At 37.5% G+C, this 21,157-nt stretch overlaps 1 protein-coding gene across 2 annotated transcripts; it reads left to right on the forward strand.

The window, feature by feature from the left end:
* The first annotated feature begins 6,861 nt into the window (after window positions 1–6,861).
* On the forward strand, window positions 6,862–20,736 carry LOC124541729 (serine protease snake-like). Of its 2 annotated transcripts, XM_047119666.1 has the most exons (12): window positions 6,862–6,978; window positions 7,058–7,140; window positions 12,413–12,495; window positions 13,576–13,676; window positions 15,051–15,121; window positions 15,673–15,773; window positions 16,959–17,110; window positions 17,385–17,491; window positions 17,796–17,948; window positions 18,329–18,461; window positions 19,692–19,829; window positions 20,518–20,716. In XM_047119666.1, exons 3-12 carry the CDS (start codon window positions 12,444–12,446, stop codon window positions 20,683–20,685), a joined length of 1,176 nt encoding a protein of 391 aa, XP_046975622.1. In that variant the 5' UTR covers window positions 6,862–6,978; window positions 7,058–7,140; window positions 12,413–12,443; the 3' UTR covers window positions 20,686–20,716. The 2 variants fall into 2 exon arrangements, with proteins under 2 accessions (XP_046975622.1, XP_046975621.1); XM_047119665.1 differs by lacking the exons at window positions 6,862–6,978; window positions 7,058–7,140 and adding an exon at window positions 7,363–7,408 and having other exon boundaries at window positions 20,518–20,736.
* The last annotated feature ends 421 nt before the right edge of the window (window positions 20,737–21,157 follow it).

Below are 21,157 nucleotides of genomic sequence, written 5' to 3' on the forward strand. Positions count from 1 at the left end.
AGGATTAACCCTGTTTTGCTTCAAATCGCTTCGAAAATAAGCCATTATTTGTGGTAAAAAGTAAAGGATAGAAATGGTTATGGTGGGTTAAATCCCTAAGAGATAGACATATACCATGGCGGACTTTTTTGAAGAGCTTTTGAAGCTGTACAATTCTGTAGTATTTTGATCTATCTCGTAAGGTTCAACCAGCGTTTGCAATACAAACAGACACACCAATTTTATTATACATATAGACTAATATTATATTATTCATTGGTTTATTAATTATGTTTGTGATTAATGCTATTGTTTGTGTTTTCATGTGTGGTTTTACGATTTATCTTTAACAATTACTCATGTATATGTTATATGTATATAGTTATATTATTAATTGTTTAAAGAAAAAATACAGCCTTCAGTTATCATGTTTAAGTATTTATATGAACTAATATCGAGTAAATAGCTAGGTATATAAATAATTTATAAAATTACACTGTTCGCTAAGTTGAAGTGTAGCTAACTTAGATGAAAAATCATCATCTCGATACGACTTTTAGTTTTCGAGAAATTCGTGGACATACATACACATACGAAATCAAGCACACATGCTCGGAAGCATAAATGGATCGTTATACTCAAATATAATTCAATTCTAACAATGTTACATACATACATGTCGAACTGATGACTTCCTTATTTAAAAGTCGGTTAAAAATATCATGTCAATTTATAATTTCGGAGAACTCGCGATAAGTTATGTTGGGCTTATATATCTATTTATATATATAACTATTATGAGCTAAGATGGCCCAGTGGTTAGAACGCGTGCATCTTAACCGGTGATTGCGGGTTCAAATCCAGGCATGCACCACTATATATAAACCTTCTCCTTAATGGAAGAGGAGGCCTTATCCCAACAGTAGGAAATTTACAGGCTATTACTTTACTTTTTTTATATATAACCATCACACATCCGTCACACGGGTACGTAAGGGTATATATACAAATTTTACATTGTAGAACTAACATAAAAATAAAACATATAGATCTATTTCAGCTAGGAAAATTCACATCCTCGGCATTTCTCTGCTATATCATGCATATACATGTGTTGTACATCTAAATCTTCCTCATGAATTACTCTATTTATTGATGAAAACCGCATCAAAATCGGTTACGTAGTTTGAAAGATCTAAGCGTAAAAAGAAGAAACTTATACTTATATATTTTTACTAGTAGTTGCCTGCGGATTAGCTCGCGTTTTACGGTGTTGGTTGTCATGTGTTAATAAAAAAGTAGCCCATGTCCTTCCATGGAGTTCAAGTTTGCTTCACACCAAATTTCATCAAAATCGGTTCAGCGGTTTGGTCGTAAAAGAGCGTCAGACAGTCAGAGTTACTTTAACATTTATAATATTATATACTATAGAATAGATATAGAATATCGTACGTAATTGACAACAACAATGTATTGTTTTGCTGATCTTACATAAAAGGCTATTTGACAATGCGAAAAATAAAGTGTCATTTATTGCAATCAAAATCAAAATAAACTTTATTCAAGTAGGCCTTTACAAGCACTTTTGAATCGTCATTTTACAATTAAGTGAAGCTACCACCGGTTTGAAAAGTATATTCTACCAAGAAGAAACGGCAAGAAATTCAGTATTCACTCTTCTTCGACATTTAAAAAATACGATCACATTAGTTAAATACAATTATATATGTATGTAATATATCCTGCCTGGAAGTCAACAGGTATTATTTCCACGCTTTTTTATCATCTACAATACGAAAGTTGAAAATAATATTTAATTTATTCATAAATTCATAAATAAAAATGCAATTTATTCAAACGTTTGACACGTGACACAAAACGCTCTTGATTGGGTTATGACGAAGTCATATGTGTACCACAGATTAAAATACAGGCAGGTGACGTCACCGACTCCATTGCAGCGCCATATTGTCTAAGTAGCTATTTCGAATTATTATTATAATATTTTTCGGAAAACATGTACTAGAAATAACAAATCAACTTTTACTGGGTTCCTTAACCTCTACTAAGTAATATAAAATGGATTTTAAAAACCAGTCAAATTATGATCTTTAAAATTTCCGAACCGTATAAAAATGTAAAAACAAGCGAAGCCACGTTATGTACTAGTGTGTAAGTACATAAGTGTCGTTCTTGCTAACTTTTATGAAACATTTTACTTAGGTTAAATAAGCTGCCCACTTAAGACTCACCCCATCACAATGACGTTTTCTTAACAGCGAAGTTGCATTAAGAAACAATTTCGAAAAAGGCCTTAATATTAATGACTAATTCAATATTATTTTATAGCCACGCAAATAATGTTACTAAACATTTATATATACAAGCTGTGCCCGCGACATGGTACGCCTTTGAATTTAACTATAAAATATTATTGTAAACTAAGTTACTCCTTATTATATCACTTATCAGCCAGTGAAAGTCCCGTCAAAATCGGTACAGCCGTTCTAGAGATTAGGCGGAACAAACAGACTGTTAAAAAATTGTAAAATTTAGGTATATGTACCGTGTATACATATGCATTGAGTAAAAGAGGGCTATTTTAATATTACAAACAGACACTCCAATTTTATTCTATGTATAGATATAAATGTCTTATTCAATATTATTTTATAGTACATGTTAATGTTACTGACCATATTTATATAACTAGCAACCCGCCCCGGCTTTGGACGGGTTCAATGCTGATACTAAATATACTACAGAATTTGTTTTTTGCACATAAGAAACCTCTAAAATTTAGTATTTCTCTACTATATTGTCTATCGAGGGAATGTCTAAATTGTCAGCGTTTCTTTACTATATCGTCCATGTATTATATACAAAAAACCTTCCTCTTGAATCACTCTATATATAAAAAAAAGCCAATCAAAGTCCGTTGTGTGATTTCAAAGATCTAAGCATACATAGTGACAGCGGTGAGCGACTTTGTTTTATACTATGTAATGATAGCGTGAGCCGATTTCTGTCCCAGTGATTAAGGGATGGCACATAAAACATGAGTTCTGGTCTCATTTTTAAGAGATCCAGCTGTAGCAGAAAATTAAATTTCTTTGGTGGTAGGGCTTTGTGCAAGCCCGTCTGGGTACCACCCACTCATCTGTTATTCTACCGACAAACAATACTCAGTATTGTTGTGTTGCGATTTGAAGGCTGAGTCAGTGTAACTACAGGCACAAGGGACATACCATCTTAGTTCCCAAGGTTGATGGTACATTGACGATGTAAGGAATAGTTAGTATTTCTTACAGCGTCTTTGTCTATGGGTGATGGTGACCACTTACCATCAGATGCCCCCATGCTCGTCCGCCAACCTATACCAAAAAGAAAAAAGAAAGAAAAGATTAATGATTCTTGATTGCGATTGTCTAAATTGTTATTAACAAATAAAATAATTAATTTTAGAGAGTGAAATATACTTACTGGTCGGTTAAAGTTATCAATAAAAATGTAAACAATATTATAGTAAATTGTTATTAACTAATATAAATTCTATGTGAACTAATGTGTACTATTTGACAATAAATATTTCATTTAAATAAGGTTTCATTTTTATAGCGCCAAATTATATTTAATATATTTTTATTTTATTTATTTTTTTTCGGATTTTCGGACACAAGATGTAAGAAATCAACGAGGATCAACTTGTTACTTCTATTTTTTTTAATTTTATATCATTGTGGGTTATTTTGTCGAGGACAAAAGCTAGTATTACATAAATAAAATTAACAACAAAATTGCATATAATTTCGTGAAACTCCGTGGCGCTTTCCTAGTATATTATACAGCTACAAGTCTGTTGTATTTTGCTAGTATAATCTGTAAAATATTTATGTATATGTATATTTATAGTTGCATATAAAAATTCTTCGCATCAATAATAATTCTTGGTGGAATCTTTTGACCTTGAGTTATTAAGGTTGTATTCAAACGGGGCGTTTTATACATTTATTGGTCATACTTTCTTCATTATCATTGCACAGTATCATTATATCATTGCTTACCGCTGTCTGCCCTGTATGCTTAGATCTTTGGAACTACGCAACGGATTTTGATGAAGTTTTTTTAATAAGTAGTGATTCGAGAGGAGGGTTTTTTGTGTATAATGGATAATATAATAAAGAAACACTGATGACTATAGATGTTTCTAAAGTGATGTCGCAAATAAACAAATTATGTGGTATATTTAGTCGCTAGTTCATAATGGCTCACCTGGTGGTAAGAGGACCACTGCTCATGTACATATATATATTACATAATATATATATCAATTGTTCGGATGAATCAAGGCTGCTGAATTTCACCTTCGGAAGTTTTACCCGCACCACTTCGATGTCCGAAAATCGACAATAGCGTGATTTCTAAGTAATTTTCTGCCTCGCACAATCACTCTGTGGAACCAGCTTTCGCCGGCGGTTTTTCCGAACCGATGCGACATGGGACCCTTCAAGAAAATCTTACTCCTTCCTCAAAGGCCGACAACGCTGCTGCGCGGTGCTGCAGATGTCCATGGGCGGTGGTAGTCTAGTGGTAGTAATAAAACGGACGTTTTTTTAAACGCACATGTAAAAACAACCTAATGCCTTAACAACTTTGATTTAGATCTAGAGATATTAATTTGATTTCGCCTTACAATCAATACCGGTTCTCAAACTATGTATTTTTAATTGCACATAGATTTGTTTTGCATATACATATATCATAACATAGTATAGAACTACGCTTCCTGTTATTACGCTTAGGACTTCTAACCTGCGCAACGGATTTTAATGCGGTTTCCGACAATGAGCCGAGTTGGCCCAGTGGTTAGAGCGCGTGCATCTTAACCGATGATTTCGGATTCAAATCCAGGCAAGCACCGCTGAATATTCATGTAGTTAATTTATGTTTATAATTCATCTCGTGCTCGGTCAAGATAAACAACGTGAGGAAACCTGCATGTGTCTAATTTCATTGACATTCTGCCACATTTGCATTCCACCAAACCGCATTGGAACAGCGTGCTGGAATATGTACCAAACCCTCTCCTTAATGGAAGAGGAGGCCTTAGCGCTGGGCTAAGGCCTCCTGGTCCATTAAGGAGAGGGTTGTGGGAAATTTACAGGCTGTTAATTTACTTTATTAAAATAATCATTTGCATGTAATCAATAGCTATTATTAAATAATAAAGACCGTTCATAAGTACATGCATATTTTTTAATTATTAATAATGAATCAATATCATTATGTAAAATTTGATTGAACCTCCATTTATAATAGGTGGGTGGTCATGATATAGACCACTTGATGGTATGTGGTCACCACTGTTTATTGAAATTAGAACGTTATGATTTTTTTTTCTAAATTGACCTGTAGTAACACTAGCTGACTCACACTTCAAATCCTGATAACTGATTATCTCATTAGCGCCAAAAATAACTGTCATAACAGCTGATAATTATTGTTTATCGAAATATTTCTTGATGGCAACACTCAATAAACGTGCTCTTGTCTGTAGAATACACTAGCGTCAAACTTCGGTTGTATTTATTAATAATAAATTTGTCATTAACAATGTAATAATAATATTTTTTTATGGAATAGGTTGGCGGACGAGCTTATGGCCCATAGACAATGACGCTGTAAGAAATATTAACTATTCTTTACATCGTCAATGCGCCACCAACCTTGGGAACTAAGATGTTATGTCCCTTGTGTCTGTAGTTACACTGGCTCGCTCACCCTTCAAACCGGAACATAACAATACTGCGTACTGTTGCTTAGCGGTAGAATATCCGATGAGCGGGTGGTACCTACCCAGCCGGGTTTGCACAAAGCCCTACCACCAAGTAAATATACTTTATTCAAGTGGGCTTTTACAAGGACTTTCGAATCGTCATTTAACAATTAAGCGAAGCTACCACCGGTTCGGAAAGTACATTCTACCGAGAAGGACGGCCAACAAACTCAGTAGTTACTCTTTTTTAAAACTTAAAAATACAGCCATGTTAGTTAATTACAGTTATATAAGTATGTAATATATCCTGCCTGGAAGTCAACAAGTATTAATTCTACGCTTTTTTATCGTCTGTGTAATCTTGTATTGAATAATATACCTTCTTTACTGACGTATTTTTTACAAATTATTTAAATTTATGAAACGGCAAAGTTAAATTTGTCTGTAGCTGCAAAGTTAAAAATATTGGACAACATCACATACATTACTAATTAAGCACTTGTGTGGTGGAAAATCAGAAGAAGCGACGATACCACAAACACTCATTCAGACCCAAAACAACATAGAAAACTAATGAACTTTTTCTACATCGACTAGGCCGGGTATCGAACCAGAGACTTCGGAGTGGTGCAGTATATTTAGTATCAGCATTGCACACGTGCGAAGCCGAGGCCGGTCGTTAGTATATAAGGAAATGATTTGTACGAAATAAAAATTGTTATGTTTTATTATTTTCAACATACAAACATATGAATACTAAATGTTTATAAATAATATTCGCGAAAGGTCATGTCATGACCTCGTCGCTATATAACAGATAAAGCAAAACGAAAATGTCTAAATAAAATCAAGCAAATTAATAATTATCGACTAGCCTGCGACCTTGTACGCGTTTGAATTTAACAAAAACAAAATATTATTGTAGCCTAAGTCACTCCTTATTATATCAGTTATCTGCCTGTGAAAGTCCCGTCAAAATCGGTACAGCTGCTCCAGAGATTAGTCGGAACAAACAGACAGACAACCAAAAATAGTAAAAAACATTATTTTGTTATATGTACCGTGTATACATATGTATTGAGTAAATAAGGACTATTTTAATATTACAAACAGACACTCTAATTTTATTTTATGTATAGATATTTATAAGCACATCACTAGTTTCTTGTTTGTGATTCAGTTCGAGATATAGCTTCAGTGCAATAAACACATATATTATTAAGGTTGAACAACTATAATATATAATTTTAATATATACATATATATTATATCTAATCTAATAATAATTGTGTATGTGATCAGATATAGAAGAAAATCGTGATTTTTGTTAGATTTGAAGAAATAAGAAGACGTTTTCAAAGAGCACGAAATTGTATTTATAAATGGTACGTACTATTTTATTTCAACCGACTTCAAAAAGTAGGTTTACAATTTGTCTGTATATATATATTATTTATAGTAATTTGCTGTCGAAACGCTTGGCCCTTGGAGTAGTGGTGCAAAAAGCTTCATCAAAAGTATAACCTCGCCTCATTGCCTCCACTGGTGACAGGAGGGCTGGTTCGTTTTTTGCCCAGAGGATCGGAATTGCGATTCAACGGGGAAATGCTGCTAGCATTCTTGCCACCATTCCATGCGGTCAAGATTTATACAGTAACTAGTTTTAGTTCATATTTGTATATATATATTTAAGCATTTTATGTTGTTAATTCTTATGTTAATAAAATGTAAATTATTGACTGTCAAAAAAAAAAAAAAGTAAGAGATAGTGTTGGCAGTTACAAGGCGTCGAGGACTTGGACCAGCCCTTCGAAGTACTGCCTTACTGCGTAGAAATGGACCACCCATATATATGAGCTGAGATGGCCCAGTTGTAATAACGCGTGCATCTTAACCGATGATTGCGGGCAAGCACCACTATATATATGTGCGTAATTTGTGTTTATAATTTATCTCGTGCTCGGCGGTGAAGAAAAACATCGTGAGGAAACCTGCATGTGTCTAATTTAATCGAAATTCTGGCTCATGTGCATTCCACCAACCCGCATTGGAACAGCGTGGTGGATTATGTTCCAAACCCTCTCCTTAATGGAAGAGGAGGCCTTATCTCAGCAGTGGGAAAAGTACAGGCTGTTTGTTGTTGTCGTTGTTGTTTATATTGATATTTTGATAATTTGAATAGTTTACATTTCGTTACATAATTATTTTATTTACTTTTTAGTGCAATTTCATTTGTTTTGAAATAGTGTTTTGTTTGAAGTCGGTTTTTCTTTTTGTTTTTATTAAATTTAAGGAGATTGATCCGCATATATTCCCAGCTTACCTTAACTTAAGGAGACAATTTATAACACCATGGACCATATGCTGTCTTGTATGAAGAGTATAGGTCATAAAAGGGATGAATGAAAGGCATGTGGCAAGGCATGTATGTAGATGAGAATGATGAGTGGAATGTGTGGTGTCACGCGAATGGATAGAGTAAGGAATTAGTACACAAGAGTTTGTAAGTGACACCGATAGCTGAGGAGTTGTGTGGAAGAGAGCTGTCATGGTATGATAATGTAATGGTGAGGAATGAGGAACATATTGTAAGGAAGAACGTGGATGGATATAGAGGTGGACGACCAATGAAACGATGGTTGGATTGTGTGATGACGTCAGATAGAAGTATGGAAGAAGACATGTGCCGACACCGAGTAAATTAGATAATAAAGATGCTTTGTATGAAGGGGTGGTTTCTGAATCGCGCTAACGTTTGGTTCACTCCGATATATAAAGGGTCTCGATGGCAAAAGTGTAGTTCAGACTGCGGTTAGCTTCCTCCAAGACAGGCGCATTCAAGTGGCAGTTGAAGACGTACTGTCTACGGAACGTCCCATCTGACCCAGCGTGCTCCAGGGAAGCTGCTTGTCACCCGTCTGCTACATCAGATACACGGTGCCATCTTAGCACTGTACGCTGACGACGCCGCATTTGTAACCACGTCGTTGAATGCCTCGCACGCGGCGACCAAAATGCAGCGAGCACTGGACGCACTTCCCCCCTGGCTGGAGCGTTGGAGGCTTAAGGTCAACGTTGCAAAGAGCCAGGCGCTACATATAGGGCGGTCACTAGCCCCGCGACTAATGGTGTCGCTCCAGGGAGAGTCGGTCGAGTGGTCTCCGTCTGCCAAGTAGATACTTGGCCACTTGCCTTGGCCACTTGGTTACTTGCCTAGATAGGCGTGACCATCGACAAGAAGCTCTCAATGCGACACCATGTTAAAAACGTGGTGACGCAGACGCGAACGGCGAGAACCCTCTTGCACCCCCTTCTGGCGTCTCACCTGTCGCTCCGTGTGAAGCTGTGCTTATATAAAGCGTACGTACATACGCGGCCCCAGCGTGGTTCGCACTGACCAGCGAAGCAAGCCGCAAGTCTTTGCGGGCCCAACAGTCGCTAGCGCTGCGCACCATCACCGGAGCGCCCCGCTACGTGAGAAACGCAGTGATAGCCAGAGATCTGCATGTGGAGAGCCTAGATGACCACGTTCGCCGCCTGAGTTATTGTATGTTCGCGGGGGCCGATGGAGCGCGATCCCAGCATCTCCAGGGTATTGCGCCATACCATCGGCGACCACCCGACCCAAGAGGATTACCATGACCGCTTCGTCGTCACCAGCTGACAGGCGTTTGCCGGGATCCACCAACGAACTCGACCTCGCTGCGCGATGGGAGAAGCCATCTCATGGACATACCACAGCGGGATCCGTTACATGGCGCCGATTGCCAAGGCTCGATCGCCCTGTGGCGTGAACCCAACCCGGATCGAACACCATGGATTGTAATCCAGCCAGTGACGCGGCTGTAGTTGCAGTCGTCATTGCCACCACCACCACCACTGTAGGGGGCCATCGCCCCGACAAGTTACCCCAGGGGCCTATTCAGGCCTGCGTGGATATCAGTTAAATAATAAAATTGGTATATTTAGAACATTGTGTTCTAACTTCTATTGCATTGAACAAGCGGTAAGCGGCTGGTTTCTAAATCGCGCTTGCGTTTGGTTCACACCAATATATATAGGGTCTCGGTGGCAAAAATAGAACATTGGTATTTTTGGAACTTGGCGTTCTAATGCATTGAACGAGTGGTATTAAATGTCAAAGTGTAAGTACGAAAGTGGATTTGGATGGTGGTTGTATGACCTGAACTTCACTGAAGAAATAAAAATCGGTCACAATCACATCGAGTTGACACTTGACAGTTGACACCACTGGGTCCAAGGATCCTGACTCATCGGGTCAGAATTAAATGACGCTACTGGGTCTACCGGGCAGGAGCAGCCCGGGTAGGGAGGATCACATCAAGTTGCAGGCTCTTAAACATTACGGGGTCTAATGCGCCCCGTACCTGTATTATGTCAGTTTTCATACGAGGTATTTAATGCCCCGTATCTCAATAATGGAAAAAAATACAAATATGTTGTGTTAATCTGTGGTTTACTGAGCAACTTCACTGTGTAGTCATGTCACTGCGAGCATCATATACAATCACATACATTTAAAAGATATATGATATATAATAATATATGTATCGTTTAAGAGATGAACACGATTCCAAAACCAGTTATCTATAATAGGAAATCAAGGATTTATATATCTATGTACAATGATGTTGCAGTAAACAGATATGTTATTAACGCGCAAAAATTGAAGACTAGAAAACGTCCTAATTGGGACGTTTGCCTTTAGTTGTTTTACGTAGTAATACGTTATAATACATCATAATTACGTAGTAATACGTTTTGCGTAATTGAAACATCTAGTTATCCCTTTTACTTGTTGTTTTTATCAAGCTATCCTTTTTACTTTTAACGAAATGTAAAACTAAACTAAAATAAACGGTCCCCGGCGCGGCACACTTTTTTCTGTTGTTTAGTATGGATATAACATATCTGTTTATTAGAATATCATTGTCTATGTATGTATATATATATATATATATATCTATATGTAGTAACATGACTGTATATTTAAATGTTGAAAAAATTATTGAATTTCTTGCCGGTTCTTCTCGGTACCAAATATGTTCCCAGGATTATTTTTAATTTTGCCCATTATGTAATTTAAAGCGCATATCAAAAATACATTAATAATAAGGCATATTATTCAATACATATTAGAATATGTTGAAAAATCGGTGGAAATAAAAAAAAACGTTTATTAAAGATATGTGTTTTTTACTAAGCTAAGGAAATATATAATTGTCAACTAATAACAAATAAGTTTGCGTTATTATATAGTAAAGTAAAGTAACATCCTGTAAATTTCCCACTGCTGGGATAAGGCCTCCCCTTCCATTAAGGAGAGGGTTTGAAACATATTCCACCACGCTGCTCCAAAGCGGATTGGATACGCATGTGGCAGAATTTCGATGAAATTAGACACATGCAGGTTTCCTCACGATATTTTCCTTCACCACCGAGCACGAGATGAATTATAAACAAAAATTAAGCACATATTAAGTGGTGCTTGCTTGGCTTTGAACCCGAAATCATTGGGCCAATGTTATATATCAGTTTTAAATAAATAAATAATGTAAACCTATAAATTTAATTATATCTGATTGTCATTAGTTCAGTAATTATTGCAGTGACTCAGCAGATGATAGTCTTAAAATAAACTCAACTCAATTGATAAAACTTTTGATAAAATCAAAATACACTTAAGTCAAGTAGGCTTTTACGAGCACTTATGAATCATTTAACAAATATATTAAGTGAAGCTACCGGTGCTAGTAGATTCTACCGAGGTGAAACTCGCAAGAAACTCAATAGTTACTTTTTTAATTTAAACATACAGTCATATTAGTTAAATACAATACGTTGTATTGTTGTGTTACGGTACAGTACGTTGTATTGTTGTGTTACGGTTTGAAGGCTGAGTCAGTGTAACTACAGGCACAAGGGACATAGCATCTTAGTTCCCAAGGTTGGTGGCGCATTGACGATGTAAGGAATAGTTAATATTTCTTACAGCGTCATTGTCTATGGGTGATGGTGAACCCTTACCATCAGTTGGCCCATATGCTCGTCTGCCAACCTATTCCATAAAAAAAAAAACAAAAAAAATATATAAATTCCTTACAGGGTGTCGACATCTGCTAAGAATTTAACGAAACTCTAACCTTAAGGGGGTAAAACGGGCTTTGGAAGATTGCTTTTAATTTTTGGCGTGTAAAGACGCAAATTTCAGCTAATACTAATATATGTATATATATTATATACTATGAATAATTGATTATGATTAATCATAAAACCACACGTTTAAACATAAACACTAATATTAATTATTATTATTAATAACAAAACGAGTCAATAAGACTGGCAGATGCACCCTGCTTCGCACGGGTTGTAATTTTATACATATTTCTAAAATACAAGTAGCCTGAGTTACTCCTTATTACATCAGTTATCTGCCACTGAAAGTCCCATCAAACACGGTTCAGCCGTTCCAGAGATTAGCTGGAACAAAGAGACAGACAGAGAAAATTTGTAAAAAATGTTATTTTGATATATGTAGCATGTATTACATATGCATTGAGTAAAAAAGGGCTATTTTAATATTACAAACAGACACTCCAATTTTATTATATGTATAGATTTGGGTGTATTTTTCAGGCAGCTTGATTTGGAAGGAAGAAATCAAACAATGTTTGTTATATTTATTGGACTGTTCGTCGCTGTATATGGACTGAAAACAGGTAACTTTAATACAATTTTTTTATGGAGTATGTTGGCGGACGAGCATATGGGCCACCTGATGCTAAGTGGTCACCATCACCCATAGACAATGACGCTGTAAGAAATATTAACTATTCCTTACATCGTTAATGCGCCACCGACCTTGGGAACTAAGATGTTATGTCCCTTGTGCCTGTAGTTACCTTGGCTCATTCAAACCGGAACACAACAATACTGAGGACTGTTGTTTGGCGGTAGAATATCTGATGAGTGGATGGTACCTGCTCAGACGGGCTAGCACAAAGCTCTACCACCAAAAAATAAAGTTAATTAAATATAGACGAGATGGCCCAGTGGTTAGAACGCTTACATCTTAAGCGATAATTTTGGGTTCAAACCCACTGAACTGTGCTTAGCTCGGTGATGGAAAGCCGCATTAGAGCAGCGTCTCAATCGCAAGCATCTTAACCGATGATTGCGAGTTGAAACCCAGGCGAGCACCACTATATGTATGTGCTTAATTTGTGTTTATAATTCATCTCGTGCTCAGTGAAGGAACACATTGTGAGGAAACCTGCATGTTTATAATTTCGTTGAAATTGCTACATGTGTATTCCACCAACCCGTATTGGAACAGCGTGGTGGAATATGTTTCCAACCTTCTCCTCAAAGGTGATGAGGCCATAGCCCAGCAGTGGGAAATTTACAGGCTGTTACTATTATTATAACTATGAATAATAAATTATGAATATTTATTTTGTAGATCAATATTTTCTTACTCTTACGTGATGGACTAAAGTGTAGGCAACAAATTCGACACGCAGGTTTCCTCACGATGTTTACCTTTACTCATTGTGATCGCAATTTAAATTGAACCAAAAAGTTATTGTTGTATCGTAAGTTACTCCTTATTAAAACAGCTATCTGCCAGTGAAAATCCCTTCAAAATCGGTAAAATGGTTCCAGAGATAAGCCAGAAAAAACAGATAGACAAAATGTGAAAAAATGTTATTTTGATATATGCTTAGATATGCTTTGTTTTAATATGACAAACAGACACTCGGATTTCTTTTTATAAATATTATTGTGAATGATTTCAGGTGACGAATGTACAACCCCTAATGGGGTGCGTGGAATATGCAAAGGGGTCCGCGATTGCGAGTCCGCTATCAAGCAAATAACACAAATGATCGTACCGCCCGTAAGTAACATACATATAACGTATTGGACAACATCACATACATTACTCTGATCCCAATGTAAGTAGCTAAATCACTTGTGTTGTGGAAAGTCAGAAGTAACGACAGTTCAACCCAGACCCAAGACGACATAGAAAACATAGAACTTTTCTACATCGATTCGCCCGGGAATCGAAACCGGCACCTCGTAATGGCGCACCCGTGAAAAGTGATGCACTGATCGATCACGGAGGTCGGCAATATACAGGGTTATTGGTAATTCGACGTACATCCGCTAAGAGGTGAGAGGTGATATTGCAATAATTGTAATCCCCATATGCATGATCCAAAAGTGAACCATTTTTGAGTTGTAACGTTTTGTAGATTTTTTCACAATTTGTCAAAAATTTACTTAGAATAAAATATCAATAAAAATCTATTTTTGACGACCTCCATGGTCGAGTGGTGTGTCCACCGGTTTTCATGGGTACGCCACTCTGAGGTCGCGGGTTCGATTCCTGGCCGAGACGATGTAGATTACCATTAGTTTTCTATGTTGTCTTGGGTCTGGGTGTTTGTGGTACCATCGTTACTTCTGATTTTCCATAACACAAGTGCTTCAGCTACTTACATAGGGATCAGAGTAATGTATGTGATGTTGTCCCATATTTATATTTAATTTTTTTCTTCTGGTTTATAAAAACGAATAAATACTGGATATTTGTCAATATTCAAACTATTATTGTCAGCCCAAATTTAAAAATGGGAAACGGAAAGCGATATTCTTACGATATTTTAAATTTTTTTTCTTTTTAAAATGCCTTATATGATTATTATTTTTCTTTTTGGCTTAACGTAATTAGACCCCTGAAGAACCGCCAACCACCACACAAATTACCTAATATTTTGTGTTATCATCTCCCGGTCTAAAACCGCTATGTTCTTTCGTTTTAAATCTGTAATATCTTCGAAAATATTCTAAGAATTACATTACGTTTCATAGCATTTTTCACCGATATCGGTTCAGTGGTTTACGAAAGAACCACTCACAGACATACACACTTACTTTCACATTAATAATATTAGTTCAGATTACCCATTTTACAGTCAAACATTTGGTACTCATTCTGATTTTTTATGAATATATGGGCCAACCTTGGGAACGAAGATGTTATCCCTTGTGCCATGCCATGTACCTTGTTACACTGGCTCATTCAAACCTGAACACAACAATACTGATTACTGCTGTTTGGATAGAATGTCTAAAAAGTGGATGGTACTTTCCTTTGGCTTGCACAGAGCTCTACCACCAAGTAAAACGCCTAATGGCTGATATACTCGATCAGAAAGTAGTTGATTCAGGTTACAGTATTTAATTAAACTAATGCTTTTTTAAGCTCTGCGACAGGGAGAACCTTATAGTTTGCTGCGAAGAACCTCAACAGCTTATGATGATGGCTCCAAAAATGTAAGTAAAATATTATACTTGTCACCGTAAGATTACAAAATTCGTTAGATAATAATCTAAACTGTCGAAATATTGTGAACCGTGAAATATGATTGCAATTTAACGCAATATTTTTCGCTATATTGTAATCTATCGATGTTAATCTGTTAGATTACAATCTGTCCCGCGTCAAATTGTCAACTGTCGAAAGCTTCTGATTGGTCGGTCTTACTGTAAGAGCGACCAATCACATGTCACCGTTATTATTCGGTAAATTCTATCGAAGTAAATTTCACTGAAATTATAATAACTCTAACCTAACGGAAATATTATGAACTGTTAAAATTGTTTATATTTTTTTTGCAAATTGAATAAACGTGAAATAGATTATATTTGCTCTCAGCAATGTTTACATGATATTGAGCAAGAAGCATCCAGGAATACCATAAAATCGTTGACACAATATCTGTAGGCAAATCTGACTTCTCATACGGATTCAGTGCTTGACTTTCAATCACACTTCCCGGGTTTCTTTGTGTCTAGATGCTATGACTATCAGAGTATATTTTCAGAGAGAGGATGAGGAATCACCAAATGTACAAACCAGACTACAAGGAGACCTGCGAGTCGCTATCAGTGAACATAACTTTGCCGATGAGAAAATCGCTACAAAGTAAGTATTTTATACTAGCAATCGCTACGGCTTTGCTCGCGTTTCATTGTGTTGATTGTAATGTGCTAGTAAAAAAGTTGCCTATGTCCAGTGGAGTAGCTAGGTGAGGACTTGGTGGTAGGACTTTGTGCAAGCCCGCCTGGGAAGATACCACCCACTCATCAGATATTCTACCGCTAAACAACAGTACGCAGTGTTGTTGTGTTCCGGTTTGAAGGGTGAGTGAGCCAGTTTAACTACAGGCACAAGGGACATAGTATCTTAGTTCCAAAGGTTGGTGGCGCATTGACGATGTATGGAACAGTTAATATTTCTTACAGCGTCATTGTATATGGGTGATGGTGACCACTTACCATCAGGTGGTCCATATGCTCGTCCGATAACCTATTCCATAAAAAAAGGAAAGGCCCTGGAACATACAAAAAGAATCGGGCACTCACACTCTTTAACTAATAATTACCCTTTATTATTATAGATAAGTTTTAGTTTAGAACGGCCCCCTGAACTACCCCTGGTGCACTGCACCCTGGCCCTACGATAGCTAAACCACTGCCTATGTCCTTTCTTGGAGACTCAACCTTCAAACCGAAACACAACAATACTGAGTACTGATTGACGGAATATCTGATGAGCGGGTGGTACCCAGACTTGCACAAAGCCCTACCACCAAGTAAAAGTAAAACTACAGCCATAATCCTTTTAGTTCCCATGGTGAGTGGGGCTGAACCTGTTCATCATGAACTTTTGTATACATGACATCCGAGAATTGTATCCATGACCTCCCAAAACAGAAGAAGACTTATCGGTAAGCTACCGATATCCCCTCACCCCCATTGAACTATAAACTTACTATTTTAGAGTTCTGGGCCGAGATGGCCCTGTGGTTACAACGCGTGCATCTTAAAAGGCGGGTTCAAACCCAGGAAAGCACCACCGTATATTCATGTGCTTAATTTGTGTTTATAAGTCATCTCGTGCTTGACGGCGAAGGAAAACATCGTGAAGAAACCTGCATGTGTCACATTTAATAGAAATTCTGCCACATGTGTGCTTCACTACCCACGTTGGAACAGTGTGGAGGAATATGTTCCATACCTTCTCCTCAAATGGAGAGGAGGCCTTAACCAAGCAGTTACAAAACAATATATAACAATACAAATAATAAGATTGAGGTTATTTTTTCAGAGTGTCTGGAGTATCAAGATCGCTTGGTATACCCGTGTCAGGATAGCCTGACGCCGAATGCAGGGAAAGTCCGCGCTCAGAACTGCAATTGGAAACCAGAGGGTCTCATCATTGGAGGAACGGATTCCTATCGAGGGGAATTCCCGCACATGGTAAAGAGTATTTTGAAATTTTAAAGATTATCATTGGTGTATAGTAAAGAATAATTATTATTGAAGTTTGTTTAACAGCAGAGATGGCCCAGTGTTTAGAACGCGTGCATCTTAACCGATGATTGCGGGTTCAAATCTAGGCAAGCACCACTGAATATTTAAAATAAATTTAACAAAATAATTTCGGGGCCTTATTTTATCGTTGCTGCAGTATGATGTCTCATTTTTCTTTTTTACATATTATTCTTTTATTTTGTATATTTTACTCTTCTAGGCTCATCTTGGATATGGTAAAAATAGCATCCGGTACAAGTGCGCGGGTGTGTTAGTTAGTGATCGCTTCGTGCTGACAGCCGGACATTGCACGTACAGTAGAATGAGGTAGGTAGAAAACATTACGTTTATTCAGTGGCGTAGGTATTGCGGGGCCAGGAGGTGCATTGCACTAGGACCCCGGAGTTCAGGGGGCCCTCTGAACTAAACCTTAAGCTTCTGAAGCTAGAAAATCACGATCCTGCGCACAGGATGCCTTATTTGGTATCTATAATTTTTAAAGGTAATTATTAGTAAAAGAGGGATGGGATAGAGGGGATGAGGGCCCAATTGAGATTGTGTGTTCATTAGAATATCTGACGAATGTCTGGCATTTACACAGATATTGATATATCAATAATGTATTCCTCAGCGGCGCAGTGACCAAAGTAAGGATTGGTTTCCTGAGACAGTCAGAAGAGATTAATGACATGACAGAATACAGTGTTAAGAAGATTTACAAGCATCCGAGCTACAACCCCACTAGGGTCTATGATGATATTGCTCTCATTGAGACCGACAGAAGGTAAGATCCTAGGCCAAATGTCGAGATTGCCCGATTGCGAGCTCAAACCCAAGCAAGCACCACTGAATATGCATGTGCTTAATTTGTGTTTATAATTCATCTCGTGCTCGGTGAAGGAAAACATCGTGAGGAAACCTGCATGTGTCTGTGAAATTCTGCCACATGTGTATTCCAACCCGCATTGGAACAGCGTGGCGGAATATGTTCTTAACTTTCTCCTCAAAGGGAGAGGAGGCCTTAGCCAAGCAGTGGTAAATTTACAGACTGTTGTTGTTGTTGCTGTAATTTATCATGCTCGGCGGTTAAAGAAAACTTCGTGAGAATACGTTCATATACTGTAGTTTACTCGCGTGTATGTAAGCAATTTTATTATTTTACAGTATGCATTTGAGTCAATTCGCTGTGCCAGCCTGCCTCCACGATGGTAGTCCAATTAATGATACCGAAGTCTTCGCTACCGGTTGGGGTACCACTCAGTTCAAAAGAGATACTAATCCTGATACTCTACAGAAAGTAAGTTTGATTTAATTGTTGTGTATAGTATAGTATACAATGCTGATACTAAATATAATGCAGAGTTTGTTTACGACATCACATTAGAAACTTCTAAAATTATCATTCTTTCTTTACTATATTATCCATGCATTGTATAGAAAAACCTTCCTCTCAAATCGGTCCATCTATTAAAAGTAACCGCATCAAAATCCGTTACGTAATTTTAAAGATCTAAGCATACATAGGGACAGACAGTGGTAAGCGACTTTATTTTATACTGTGTAATAACAATGATATGGTTGGTTAAGCAACAATTCGACTGCCTTTTTGGTTTAGTGGCACAAACCAAAAAGATTTAAAGTCTTCAGTCCAGGTCACCCCGAGGACACATCTCCTATGAGGAGATGTGTCCTCTTGATTTAGCGTTCATAGGAACTTCAGTTTCATTCCTAAGAAGTTATAATCGGTGTAAAGTTCTAGCTCCCGAGCGTTATAAACACCATGATCGTTACCGAGAAAGGTTAGAACGCGTGCATCTTAACCGATGATTTTGGGTTCAAACCCAGGCAAGCACTACTATATATATATATGTATCGGATTATCACTATTTTCGATCTCTCAATCCATAGTATATACTGTGGGCTGAGAAGTGTTGGTCCAAATAACGAGCAATTGGTAATCAAAGATTTTATTAAATCACAATTTTATTACGAACACAACAATTAGAACAAATAAAATTACTTAACACTTAATTATAACACTGATTCTAACTTCTTTATTTTAATCACTTCACTTTCACTATGTACACTCTATGTAGAACGCGAGACAGTTTCAAGTAGTGAGCTGTCCGCCTGACCGAACAGAACTGAGCTCAGTCCGGAGGACTGCCACGACGTAGACTCTGTCGAGCTCCTGTAGATGGAGCTGGCGTTCCAATAGTTGTGGTTTTGACTTCATTTCCGACATATGCTTAATTTTTGTTTATGATTCATCTCGTGCTCGGCGGTGAAGGAAAACATCGTGAGGAAACCTACAAGTGTCTAATTTCATCAAAATTCTGCCACATGTGCATTGCGGGTTGGTACCGCATTGGAACAGCGTTGTTGTTCCAAATCCTCTTCTTAATGGGAGAGGAGGCCTTAACCCAGCAGTCGGAAATTTACAGACTAACAATCTGTAAATTTCTTTACTTTACTGCAAAATGTTTCAAAAGTGCTAATTTAATATATATGATTTCGTATATTCCAGGTTACTCTCGAAAAGTTCACAAATGAAGAATGCCGAGCGCAGAGTGAAATCCATTCGATCCGCAATATGCCAGACGGATATGACGCCGTGAAACAAATATGTTATGGCCACAGGAATATGAGCAGGGATTCTTGCCAGGTTTGTATAGATAGACAGACTAGAAGAGTTAGATACTATGGCAACTGTGCCACCAATCTTGGTAACTTAGATGCTATGTCCCTTGTGCCTTTAGTTTAAACCGAAATGTACTTTAATATTTGCAAGCCTTTATTATAAAAGTATAAGCCTGTAAATGACCCACTGCTGGGTTTGGGCTAGAACCCACTTTTTTTTTGTTGTGATGAGAATGTTTGAAGCTTATTAAAGCTGCTCCAATGCGGGTTTGTGGATACATATGTGGCATTGGAATAGCGCGGTGGAATATGTTCCAAACCTTCTCCTCAAAGGGAGAGAAGGTATTAGCCCAGCCGTGGGAAATTTACAGGCTTTTATTGTAATGTACTATACAAAGCGGGTTGGTGAATACACACGTGGCAGAATTTCATTGAAATTAGACAAATGCAGGTTTCCTCGCGATGATTTTGTCATCATCAATAACGAGATGATTTACAAACCCAAATTAAGTACATAATATTGTTTATGAAACCACAATTAGTCAAGATACACGCGTACTAACCACTGCGCCATTTCTACTTACTATTCCATGATGCTACCCTGTCTGGATAACCATTAATGAAATTCTATATATAGGTTTGTGTACTGGAAGGTACTGAATGGTTTAAGTTCACATCTTCAAAAACAACTAATTAAAATGTTTTCTTTTCAGGGCGATAGTGGGGGTCCGATCCAAATAAAACACCCGGAAATACGATGCATGTACTTGATAAACGGTATCATAAGTAGCGGTAAATGGTGCGGTATTCCTGGATCGCCAGGTTTCTATACCAGGGTATCGAACTATATCGATTGGATTGAGTCTGTCGTTTGGCCATAGTTTCGGAAATTTTTTGAAATATCGGAAAAATAAGTTGTGATCAATAAATAAATGCTGTAAGTTAAATCATTAAATTTGTTTTTGGTTTCTGCCTCGAACGACATTCTGTGTAATCACCTACGCCGGCGGTTCTCCCAAATCGACATGATGATATGATATGACTCGGGAATCTTCAAGAAAAGAGCGTCATATCTTTAAAGCGGCAATACAATTTTTTTTCTCTCGCTAGTAAAACGCTTTACGTGCTTCCCCCACGTGATGGAAAATGGGGGATTGGTAATCCCCGAAGCCCTGGACGCCTCGTGCGCCCAAGCACCAGTTTTACCCACTAAAAAACCAGCGGTACCCTCTGTTCCTGCGGCGTCTATTGAGGCGGGGGGAGAAGGTGCGCGTAGAAGCGGCAATACACCTGCAAGTACCCCAGTGTTCCAGATTTATTTTCAAACGCGCTGGAAGATATGAAGATGTGTTA

The sequence above is a fragment of the Vanessa cardui genome, chromosome 28 (genome assembly GCF_905220365.1).
Source record: "Vanessa cardui chromosome 28, ilVanCard2.1, whole genome shotgun sequence".
NCBI classification, from domain to species: Eukaryota; Metazoa; Arthropoda; class Insecta; order Lepidoptera; family Nymphalidae; genus Vanessa; species Vanessa cardui.

Excerpts from the sequence above, each read along its gene's own strand:
- LOC124541729 (XM_047119665.1), top strand. The coding sequence starts at position 7,389 with ATGCGGTCAAGATTTATACA. Across the intron at positions 13,677-15,050 it reads CACAAATGATCGTACCGCCC|CTCTGCGACAGGGAGAACCT; the intron begins GTAAGTAACATA and ends TGCTTTTTTAAG. Across the intron at positions 18,462-19,691 it reads ATCCTGATACTCTACAGAAA|GTTACTCTCGAAAAGTTCAC; the intron begins GTAAGTTTGATT and ends CGTATATTCCAG.